The sequence below is a fragment of the Labrus bergylta genome, chromosome 23 (genome assembly GCF_963930695.1).
Source record: "Labrus bergylta chromosome 23, fLabBer1.1, whole genome shotgun sequence".
Classification (NCBI taxonomy): domain Eukaryota; kingdom Metazoa; phylum Chordata; class Actinopteri; order Labriformes; family Labridae; genus Labrus; species Labrus bergylta.
This window is the reverse complement of record NC_089217.1, coordinates 13,545,393-13,557,684: the sequence shown is the minus strand read 5'-3', so window position 1 is coordinate 13,557,684 and position 12,292 is coordinate 13,545,393. Positions and strand designations below refer to the sequence as shown.

The 12,292-nt window shown below is 45.9% G+C and overlaps 1 protein-coding gene across 1 annotated transcript in view; it reads left to right on the top strand.

Annotated features, from left to right (window-relative positions):
• The window catches only part of tmtc1 (transmembrane O-mannosyltransferase targeting cadherins 1), an 85,280-nt gene that overhangs the window by 59,851 nt on the left and 13,137 nt on the right, over nucleotides 1-12,292 (top strand). The window contains exons 8-10 of the mRNA XM_065951182.1: nucleotides 3,420-3,541; nucleotides 8,515-8,682; nucleotides 9,442-9,555. Of these exons, the coding sequence (XP_065807254.1) occupies nucleotides 3,420-3,541; nucleotides 8,515-8,682; nucleotides 9,442-9,555 (404 nt within the window). The remainder of the gene's footprint in view (nucleotides 1-3,419; nucleotides 3,542-8,514; nucleotides 8,683-9,441; nucleotides 9,556-12,292) is intronic.

The following is a 12,292-nucleotide window of genomic DNA, read 5'->3' as shown; positions in this document are numbered from 1 at the left end:
ACTGCTGCAGGTCAAACTATCAAATAAGTCGTCCAGGCTGAAGCCAGTTTCTCATCCAACACTTGCAGTGTAGGCGTTTAAATCTGACCTTCATCATGGTGCCCACTTAATGTCAGCCAGGGGTTATGGTTTCTTTCTAAGGGGAAGCTGAAATGTGTTCAGATTTTATTTTTGACCTCACACCAACAGGAGGACCAACACCGTCAAACTCTGAGTGAAATGAAACCTGACAACAACAAATTCATACATTTCCATCAGAGTTTTCATCCTCAGAACGCCGTCTGTCTTTAAACGTGTTCCAGACGATGTAATTGGCTCGCGTGGAGCCGAGAGCAACACCTTCCACATGGAGTCTCTCTGGAAAGATATTCTGTCTTTATGACTTCACGAGAGCTGCAGGATTGGAGAGAAGTGTGTGATGGTTTGTGTTTAAATGTTAATCGCACCTGTGAGGGCCGTCAGCGCTGACCATATGTTGTTACAGCGGGTGTGTGTGCGTGCGTGCGTGCGTGCGTGCGTGCGTGCGTTAGAGAGAGAGAGAAATATGTTAATGAAGCTTTGTTAAGGTGTTTAAAAACCTGGGCCCTTTCTTTGACAGATTGTGGAGTCTTAATGACTGACAGCCCTATTTTACTCAGACAGCTCTTCAGCCTTGCAGACAACAGGAGTTCTGCGGTCCTGATTGGTTAGATGGTCTGTGTTATTGTCTGACTTTATGTGTAATGCACAAAAAAAAAAAAAAAAAGAGCAAACTAACAACAGAGGCGGCAGTACACCAGCAATGCTAAAGCGTGTGTTTGCAGAGAGGGATGTTATGTCTGTTTCATCTTCCTCTTTAAAGACAGAGTCAGCAGCTTTCTCCCTCAAAATAAAAGACAGACTTCTCCTAAAGTAAAGCTGCTCCATCGTCCCTTCTGGGCCTCCGTACATGTGTGGTGGTGACTGTGTCTGCAGAGACTCTGTCCTCTGACTGGATTTTACTGTTCTGCTTTGTTCTGGTTGACTCGGGACGTTTCTGGGAGGAGCTGGTGTGTTTCCTCCAGCCAATGACAGCGCAGCAGGTGAGTTTAGGAGAGGATACAATTCAGTGATTGGATGATTCAAACCGGTGAATATGACGGACGTGGACGTAGCAGCAAAGAAGAGAAAATATAATCACAGTGAGGAGAAACACCAAGTGGATAAAGCTCGTTCTAAAACGAGGGTGAACCTTGTGTTGTCTTTTACCCGTGGACGTGGAGTTGTTCTGCTTCCTGTTGGACAGGCAGGTGACAAACACCGGCGGTTAGCTTGCAGTGTAGCTACAAGCAGTAAACGTAAACACTACGTCCCGCAGGGAGGGTGAGCTTCTAGAAGAACAAGCTGTTACCAACATTTCTACTGAGTCCACCTTCAACATAAAGGTCTCTCTCTCCGGGATCCTTTCTGTAATGTTTAGATAACAATCTGAACCTGTCAGTGGGGAGGAAAAAAGCACTCTGTTGATGGAAGTACATTTGGTGCATTAGCCCTCACTGATTCAGCCGACTGAAGAAACAAATTGAGCAATAAAACAGCTTTTATAACTTCTACTTATTTAGACCTCTAAATATGTAAAAAAAATATATAAAAAATATATACTGCTCGATGCCAGTTTTCCTTTCAGGCCACTTCACTTCATCCTACTGAGTTGAGGATGTGATACAGAAATTTAAAATCACACACACACACACACACACACACACACACACACACACACACACACACACTCTCTGCAGCTGTCAGTATCAACATGTTCTGTCCTGACCCTCTGGACGATTTCTTGCTGAAATCCTGAATTAATTGCACAACGCTGACCCTCTGCAACCTCAGGAAGTAATTTGCGTTCCAGCGTGCCCTTTCCCGCCCTCTCCCCTCGACCTCGCCGTGCGATAGACTCTGCTTTAACGACCTCACGGAGCCTCAGTGGATTCTGACTTCACCTCCTTCCTGTGTTAAAGGAGGGGTGAGGTCGCACTTTAAGTCAAGCTCCATTTTCTCCAGAAACACCCACTGGAAAAAAAAAGAACGTGCTCTGCAGAAAGCACCTTGACCTGCAGGAGCACACACACACACACACACACACACACACACACACACTTTCAGAATTGTGTTTGGAAACTGGCGGGGGGAAAAGTGCACTGGATGAATTTGGCAGCAGTTTCTGCCTGCTTGTCCAGGATTGTCTGTGGGTTCTTCTGTGCAGCTGCTGTCAGCGTGTGTGTGTGTGTGTGTGTGTGTGTGTGTGTGTGTGTGTGTGTGTGTGTGTGTGTGTGGATGTTTCAGAGCCAGTGGTCAGTTTTTCAAGTGTGTGTCCGTGTGTTTATGACGCCAGGCCATCTGGGGTTCTGGCCGGCCTCTCCCGTGTGGGCTGCAGGTCTTCATTCAGTTTCAGTTTTCTTTCCCTGCATGGTCCAGCTGCTTGCAGTCAGAGACATTTGGAGAAAACTCTGTCCTAGAAAATTAAAGTGAGCTCATTTTAAAGGCCACAGACGGCCGTTCTATTGGCTGTCAGATTTCAAAAGACATGATGTTCATTGTTTGTCTCTGAAATATAACTATTTCCCTGCATGCATTTAATGTCAACTACTCGGAAACTCGGTAAATAATGAGTTGCAGTCAAAAGATGTTTTGTTAGTGTTCAGATACTTTTTCTTTATTTACGTATTGCACATCAGCTTTTAGCTCAAATATAACTCGTAACAGAGACATGCACATGCGTCTTCTTTTTAACATCCACGCTGTTTGTTGTTTGATTCGGACTTTCTGAACCGAAAGCACGTGAACACACTGAAGTCGAAAACGTGGACCATCCGAGGAGCACCTGCACGCTCACGGTCTCTGATTGGAGGGACACTAATCAGCTCTTCACGCTTCTCTCTCTCTCTCTCTCTCTCTCTCTCTCTCTCTCTCTCTCTCTCTCTCTCTCTCTCTCTCTCTCTCTCTCTCTCTCTCTCTCTCTCTCTCTCTCTCTCTCTCTCTCTCTCTCTCTCTCATTTCTGCTAATGAGCCAATCCACTGAACCCAGTGAGGGGCCGCCGCCTCGGCCCAATTAGAGGCCTGTTTGCTCAAACAAACAGAGGCATGACAGGATTATATGGAAGGAGAGAAGGCTCGGAGCATGATGAAATATAAATGTGCTCAGATATGGAAAAGGGAATTAGCTGTAATTTGATAATGTGATCGCCTTAATTGCTTCTCTGTTGAGCAGATGATTGTTAATATGTAAGACAGATTGGTCACGGCTGCAGAGTGTGTGTGTGTGTTTGCAGAGTGTGTGTGTGTGTGTGTGTGTGTGTGTGTGTGCTGGCAGAGAGTGGAAGCTGTTACATTTGTAAAGTGTAACATCATTTCTGTTCGCTGTGACTCACGTCTCTGTGTTTGTCGTCTTCTCTCTGCAGAAACAGGAGAGCAGGCAGGTGCTGGTCGGGTTGCTGTTCCTCATGTTTCCCTTCATTCCTGCCAGCAACCTTTTCTTCAGGGTGGGTTTCGTCGTGGCCGAGAGGGTCCTCTACATGCCCAGGTGAGTCAGTGTGTGTGTGTGTGTGTGTGTGTGTGTGTGTGTGTGTGTGTGTGTGTGTGTGTGTGTGTGTGTGTGTGTGTGTGTGTGTGTGTGTGTGTGTGTGTGTGTGTGTGTGTGTGTGTGTGTGTGTGTGTGTGTGTGTGTGTGTGTGTGTGTGTGTGTGTGTGTGTGTGATGGATTATGTTTCATAGTCCTGCAGTTATTTGTCTTTTTTGAGGTATTTCAAACACCTACTCTCCTGAGAAAGTGAATCTTAAGTGAAACTGGATGCTGATTTTGTTTTTCTTTCACTCCTCCCATAGACTGTGAATATGAATGTTTGAAGCCTGAGTGACATCACCCGTCTGTTCCTGCAGGGGGCGCTTGAGTCCCGTCGTTGCCGGTTTCCATGCAGATAAATGCTGTCTCAGCCTAGCGTGCGAAGACTTTTAAGTCTCTTTTGGTCTAAGTCAGTGTTTGTAAAAAAAAATTTGATTCTGTTGCGCCCGGCATTCTCTGTAGGATTGTAGAAAAGTCGCGTTGGAATGTGCACGACTCACCTGGCCTACACACACGTGCTCTCTCTTTCACTCTCTCACACGCACACACACTATCTGCATCACCAATGATCACAAGCTAACTTGCTTCTAGATCTGATCAGATTTTCTCAATCGACTGGAGGTCTGCAGATATTCTGCCATATTTCTTTAAGATAGGAGGGGGAGACGGATAGAAAGGGCATGTCCACTGTTGCCATGGTGATTTCAGATGCTGTCTGTCAGTTGGTGCAGGTAAAATCAGAGGGGGGGGGGTCTCAGTGGTCAGATGTGTGCAGTCATAAGACCCAACGACTTAATGCTGACGGCCCTAATGAACATATTTTACATTTTTCAGCTCGTGTATCTAAACGTTTTTTTTAGAAATCACTTCTGTTACATATTTATATACATATTTATATACATGTGTGTGTGTGTGTGTGTGTGTGTGTGTGTGTTTGTGTTTGTGTGTGTGTGTGTGTTGTTACACACTCATTCTCAGCAGTGTCTCTCTCCGCTGCGTTTCCCTCTTGAGTTAAGAGCCTCTCGTCTCTCATTGCAGGGTTTCTGCTCTCAGTTTGCTCTCTCTCTGTTCTCCTCTCTTAATCTGTCCATCATTCCCTCCGTCCACATCTCTTCTCTCAGTCCTGTCTCCACTTCTCCGTCAGTCGTCATTAACTCAAACCCTCCATCTCGAGCTGTTTGTTTTCTCCCCGTGGCGTTCACCCACCTGCCCACCGTCTTTTAGCCCCTCGTTCTCTGCTGTCTGTTTCCTTCAGTCTCCATCCCCTCTCGAGTCCTCTCCTGCAGAATAAATTGTTGTTCTCTCTCGCCTTTCCTCCGGTACCATAGGGAGGTTTATCCTCAGAGGTTATTCTGGTATGCAAAGTGTTTAAATGTCCCCCATGAATCACGACCTTTATGAGACTTAGTGGGCCCGTTGGAGTGAGCGGGGAGGCGGGCGCTTCTAGCTCACAGAAATCCTCCCGAGTTGTTCTCCCTCAGCGCTCTCATGTTAACCTGCTACACAGATAATTGCGGCGTCCCTTTCAGCAGACGTTGAGTTCTCCTCTGTGACTCTTCTTCTCGGCTCTTAAGGCCACAGATGCTTCAGACGTGGAGGCAGCTTGTCCTCCATATGTTCACTGCACAGGAGGCCCGTGTACTTTACGAGTATATTCATATTGGGGGCGGCGGGAAAAAATGATGCAACATAACATCATGCTTTTTTAGCATTAGGATGTTACATACAAAGATGCAATGCATAGATCTTCTAAATACTCCAGTGACAACAACGATTCAGTCATGATTCAGTATTCGTTTAGGAATCGTAGAAATTTAAAGACATCCTCTTTCATTTACCTTAAAGTAAATCAGTGCAGCCATTGTTGAGGGGTTAGGGTTAGTGTCCATCAAACAGTGCTTTTTGTGTTCTAGTGCTCTAGACCAGCGGTTCTCAACTGGTCTAGCTTAAGGATCCACCACCAACTCCTTCATGAAAATTGTGACCCAAATTTCTGATATTTTTTTAGATTTACTGAATGGAAAATTGTGCAGTTTCGACCTCATACAGTACGAAACCAGTGAAGGAACTAAACCAACATGTTTTTAAGAGCGCTTCACTTTTTGACACATTTTTTCCCCCAGTCACATGTTCGCGACCCACTGAAAACAGCTCCGAGACCCACTTTTGGGTCCCGACCCACCAGTTGAGAACCACTGCTCTAGACCGATCAGTTTCAGAACGCTTCTCACGGCGCTCATTGCTGCTAGGGAATGTCACTTTTGCTTGCCTCGGTAGTGACTCGTGGGTGTGAATGTGACTTCTGTAGACAGCCTTCTAGTGGACACTCGAGGAACTGCAGGAGTTTGCACTTTTGCATCGGGCTTTATTTTTCAACACCGGAGGTCGCTGCTGGGTTCTCACTGTGAGCAGTTTTGGCAAAGAGAATAATGAGAAGTTATTAAAAATCTTAGACTGAACCAGATAAGGGCATAAAGATAGCACGAGACATAAAACATAATCGCATGTGATAGTAAGAAAAAGGAATATTGCTGAGATAGTTTCCTCCTCCTGCGTGTGTGTGTGTTTGTGTGTGTGTAGGACGGTAATGTGCGTCAGGGGCATTTGTCTACAAACTGATTGGGATGTTTTTCATACAGAATCAGTGTAGGATAATCTCATTTTCTGCAGTGTTAAATCACACACTGTTTGATTTGAAGGCTGAATTCACACACACACATGCACACACACACACACACAGCTGTACAATCTGTCCTGTCAGTGTTGATATGTTCCAGCTCTTGTTCACGCTGTTGAACGTGGAGTAAAAGGTTTACAGAACGTGAACAGGATATCCGCAGTGTTTTTGCCAAATGTGTTGTTTTTTTTTGTCCGCGCTGTTTTTTGACACTTTATTTATTCCCCGTCTTTCTCTCTGAATCGTTCTCCTCTCAGTGATTTGCTCTTGTTTGCCTTGACTCGTCACCTCTCGTTCAGGCTCATCTCTGCTGCATGTAGGAGTTTCAACAAAGCATCCATTTTTCTATCGAGGCTTTTACTCAAATTGTATCGAGTTCATCTCTCTGGGTCAACAAGCTGTAGTGTAACAAGAATAGATGTGGAACGTCCTCCTGAATGAAGAATCCTCTGGTTGGATGATCGAGGCTCTCTGAAAGGATGATTAAAATACAAAAGAGTGCGTTCAACACTCGTAAAAGTTCCTGCAGAATTGTTTTGCTGTCCGAAGAATCAAACATGTTTTCTCTGCCGCTGGAAAGATTAGATTTTTTATTAACGCTGCAACAGAAGCAAAACTTAAAGGTCCAATCAGTGAGATGTGTAGTGAGTGAAATGATAAAGTGATCTTACTATATGATCAGACATTAAGGAAACATGCTATGTTGAAGTGCTGGCTTCTCTGACAACAATGCAGCAGTCAGTATGTCCTCCTTCTAACTTTAGATTCTGCTCCTGAATGCTCTGGATTTGTTTGGACCAGAGAAGGTAGGCAGTTTTAAGTCACCCCCCACACGGCCGTTTTGGACGCCCCTCGGTTTGCCAGATATGAGAGCAGTTATCAGGTCAAACCAACATGAATACTGATCTTTTCTTTGAGACGGAGAACACATCTGCATCAGAGTGTGGAGTTCAGCAGGGAAAGGATTCAACACCTTGGAATAACATCAGAAGTGATCAGTGAGAGAGTGACGGGTGGCTGCACGCACTCTCTGACACAGCAGGAAACACAAAGAGAAGAACAGAGGGAGGGCGGGAGGTGTCAGAGCTGGTTACTGTCTACCTGCCAATAAGAGGAGTGATAGTGACGAGGACGGACGGACAGTGTGAAAGAGAAGAAAAAGAGAGAAAAAGACGCCTGGAGGGGAGAAGTCACTGCTCTTTTCTCTTCAACATAAACCTCTGTGTTTGTCTGCATGTCTTTTTGTATTTAAAGGAGCAGCATGTAACTATGATACCTAGTGGTTAAAATACTACAGTACTGCAGTCCAAATTCTAAACATTGTAGAGAGCTGTCTCCCCCCCGCCCCCTCCTCTCTAGAGTCGATGCTCACACAGGTCACCATGTGGTGGACACTGAAGCTTCAGTGTTTATCCAGCTCTGCATCGGTCTGTAAACCTTTCTGTGTTCTAACCTCTCTCCATTTTTCAAAAGCATCTCCAATATTGATCCTAGTTTGAGCACGTTTCTGCTCGTGGAGCTTATTAGAAACATGCAGAGGCTTTTTAGGTCGGGTACAATCACTTCTATCTGAACCACTTCTCTTGCCCGCTTCCATCGCTGCAACACCTGTTGGTTTGAACTGATAACTGCTCTCATATCTGACAAACTGAGGGGCGTCCAAAACGGCCGTGTGGGGGTGCATTTTTAGGATATGTTCAGGCTCTGGAGGAAAATATAACTATTGCAGCTGATCCCTGTGGTGAGACCTTTTTTTTAATTTTAGCAAAGCAAAAATACAAACGGAGTCCTCTGAGCTCGTCTGTGCAAGCGGTCACTTCCACCAAACTTCAGTTCTTATTTTACCAGAATGTGTTTTTTTTCATTTTGTCATGCTATGAATTGACTGTAACCTATTTATAGATGTTTTCTCTCTTGTTGCTCTTCTTTCCTTTAGGGGGCTCTAATTTTGCATTTCTGCACTCGGACTGAAGCTGTGCAACAGTGTGGAAGAAAAAAAAAACTCAAATGTGATCTGGGTCAGAGATTTTAGGGGAAAGTGGTTGAGATGTAGAAGCCAAAGTGATCCATCCGTGGTAGAAATATGAGCACCCAGGGGAGCTGAAGTGATTTGGGTGAAAAGCACCATGGGGGGGAGGGGGAGTATTTTTTTTTACGTCTCGCAGGATTGAAGAGGCGAGTGCTGAGTGATGACAGAGACACACCGAGCTCATGAATAATACCTCTGCCTGTTTTCTTCTATCTCCTCTCCCTGCAGTATGGGCTACTGTATCCTGGTGGCTCACGGTCTGGGCCGGCTGTGCTCGGTGGTCGGTCGTTGGGGCACGACGGTCCTCAGCGTCTCCACGCTGCTGCTGCTCGTCCTCTTCTCCTGGAAGACCGTCCAGCAGAACCACGTCTGGCTCTCCAGGGAGGCCCTGTTTCGGTGAGCAGAGACAGAGTCTGTGTGTTCCATTAGGTTGTCAAAATGTTTGATACCAAGTTTATTGAAGTGATTTTTATCTCTTTAATTATAATGATTTATGGTTTCAGAAAGTGCAGAAGCTTTAAAACCATTCTTGTTTACCAGCCTGTAGATCATTTAAATAACATGAAATGATTTAATCAGATGAGTATTGTGTCCTCATGACAAACAAAACTAAAATAACATGTTCCCCCGCTGAACCAAAGGTTGAAATCTCCATACCGGACCTGAAAGAAATGTCATGTCGGATTTCTCTACAGTCTAACATTACGCCTCCTCCCCCTCCTGCTCCGCCTCCCCATCCTCGTCCTCCGCCTCCCCTTCCTCCTCTTCGTCCTCATCCTCCTCCTCCTCCTCTCCTTCCTCCTCCTCCTCCTCTCCTTCCTCTTTCTCCTCCTCTCCTTCCTCCTTCTCCTCCTCTCCTTCCTCCTCCTCTCCTTCCTCTTTCTCCTCCTCTCCTTCCTCTTTCTCCTCCTCTCCTTCCTCCTCCTCCTCCTCTTCCTCCTCTCCTCTCCTTCCTCCTCCTCCTCCTTCTCCTCTCCTTCCTCGTCCTCCTCCTTCTCCTCTCCTTCCTCCTCCTTCTGCTCTCCTTCCTCCTCCTTCTCCTCTCCTTCCTCCTCCTCCTCTCCTTCCTCATTCTCCTGTCCCTCCTCCTCCTCTCATTTCTCCTCTCCTTCATCCTCCTCCTCTTCTTCCTCCTCCTCATCCTCCTCGTTTCAGCTCTGGTATCCAGACTCTGCCTCACAATGCCAAAGTCCACTACAACTATGCCAACTTCTTGAAAGACAGCGGGCGTCACCAGGAGGCCATCCACCACTACACCACGGCCCTCAGGTCTGACTCTTATGACACTGTTTCTCTTATGACACAATGTTTCCTCTGTTTTTAAAATGACAAGCCGGCATTATGAACCAAGTTTCTCTTCAGCACTCAACACCCGATTATTCTCTAAATGTTCCTTTAATTAAGAGCTTTGTTTGTTTTGATGCATGCTTTGCAAAAAGCCTCACCTGCGATTTTTTTTTTTTTTTTTTTTTTGCAAAAGCTACAAAACCTCTAATGAACGATTTTCTAAACTTAAGCCGTTTTCACACATCCTGAAAATATTGAAACATTTCTGGAGGACTGCTCCTGGACAACGTTTGGGTAGTTTTGGCAAACCGAGGATCTCACGTTTGTTCTCATACTGCACCACATCAGTACGAACTACGAGGATAGTAGGCGGTTTTAGTTCATGTTCACTTACGTGCGAGGGGATCCTGAGTGCTCGAAGACATAAACTCTGATCTGCACGAGACATTTGTTAAGAGTATGTTAAAAATATCGAGTGAGGCAGATTCATTCTTGAAGACAGAAGCTTGATCTTCTGGATTTATCATGTGGGACACTTGATCTTGTTGTCTTCATCACATTCTATAAAGCAGAACGTTTCCTGTGTCCTTGACCTCTGTGGACCTTTACAGTGTGATAAAAATAGGTCCGATACACTCACAGCATAATGGATCTCCAGGAAGCCAAGGTGACTGCATGTCGGACTACATTTTTATTGCATGTGACCTTTTAAGAAGACATGCTCCACTTGCTGGCTTTTCCTCCGACACACCCTCTCCTGCAGTTCTCTGAGCTGTTTATTTATAGAGCGCGGCTCCAGTGGGGGGATCAAACCGTTAGAAGTACGACAGCATCAGAGACACTAAGACACCCTCAGCTGCAAAGCAACAGCTGGATTGTAGTTTCTACCATCAACAAACCTGTCATTAATATTCCATCAGATTCATGTGGTTACTGGTTATAAAGAACACGGTCCACACACGTTCAGGAGCATGTTCTTGTTAGAGCTCCGACTCTCTGTGCTCCGCTCATCCGTCACACACTCGGGCTGCAGTAATCCAAAGAGGGTCCATTACTCGTTCCTGTCACTGGAGAGATGTTTCACCCCATCCTTCTCCGCCTTTTGTTGGATTAAGCAGCTTGATTTTAAGTATAGAAGAATAATAATAATAATACGGTGGCGTAAGGGACGTCGGGTGGTAGTAGTGTCAGATAACCTCGCTGAAGGTTGGGGGAGCTCCTCTGCTCCCGGGACGAGGCCTCCTGGGCTTCTGACACAGAATGGGGGGGGGGGGGAGGAGGTCCATAGCAGCAGGCCGTCCCCACCAGCAATCCCGAGGAACATGCAAGACCTGAGCGCTCTGGAGCGACCATGCAAAAACAGAAAACTACTTGAGAAATATTATTGATTTAAAGTTTTAAAAAGAGGTCTCGCTATGTAGTGAATAAGTCCCGGCGTTTCCACAGCTGCTTTCTTTTTCTGCCTCTAAAACCACCAAACACGTGAAGAGAGTTACCACGGAAACAGAGAGGAGCGTCTGTCACCATGATGGTCTCTAACCATTAAAGTGTGTTTGAACCACACGCCGGTCGTGATGGAGAGCAGCAGTAAATGTCAGCGGAGAGAGGCGGCTGGCTGCAGCTTTTCACACTCTCCCTGCTGATTTATCTGCTCCATTTTGCGCTGCACATAATCCTCATCACTGTGACCCGCCACTTAGTCCAATCAGGAGCACGCTACGGTACGTCTCCCTCTGGAAGTGCGCGGCCGTTAGCGCTCCTTCAGATGAATGCATTGTGACTGATGTTCAGCTGGTCGGCAGCAGATGAGTTCACGATGTTTCCTCACAGCTGGACGCGTCAATGAGCAAATATTTACCAACAGTGTCACTGCGTCTACTTAGTGGTGAAGAAATGGCGTTGTTGTGTGCTTATAGGACGCCCTAAAACGGCAAAAAAAAACTTATTGAGGGATTCATTCTTCAGGTTAAAGTGAGAAGTATTTCTTTTGGTACAAAAATCTACTAAGACTCTTTTATCTTCAGCTAACTTTGGGCTCCTGATTTGGTGGGTTTATCTCGCCAGATTTTCCCGTAGTGTGACTGCAGGGACGGCGCCAGGATTCTTTTTTCTCCCGGTGCTGAGGGGGATCAGGTGCTATGGGGGCTAGTCAGATTTTTGATGGGGCCGGTGTAGCGCCGAGCTTGGGTGTGAGTTGTGTTTAGAGCAGAGTTGTGAAAATGTTCGATTCAACCTCCCGTTACCTCAGTGATCCAAAAAGTACAGAAACACCGTCTGTCGTGAGAGAAAGCGAATACATCCGCAACATACAGGACAGGACAGGTATTGCAGCGATGCGATGTGCAGGAGTTTCCACGCTCAGAGGACAGCCGAGCACACTTTTTGTGGATTTACCCAAACTACGTTAGACGGCTGGGAAGCGAGCTGCCTGAAGAGGGAAGCACAACAACCACAGGGAATTCATTTTCACTCACCTCCAGCCCGGGCTCTTAACATGTACAGAAGAACACGTTCACACAGTCCTGACTCACTTTATAGTTTTTTTTCTTTTGTCCAGTGAAAAGAAGTTTATGAAACTCCCAATTATTTTCCTGACCGACATCTACCACGTTTGTTTCCTCTAAAGTCCCGTCTGACAGCGAGAGATTTAGTGAGATTTCCAGAGTTCAGAGTTCAGAGTCAGGACTCTGGTTGTAGCTGAATGAGTGTGAGTGTGTGC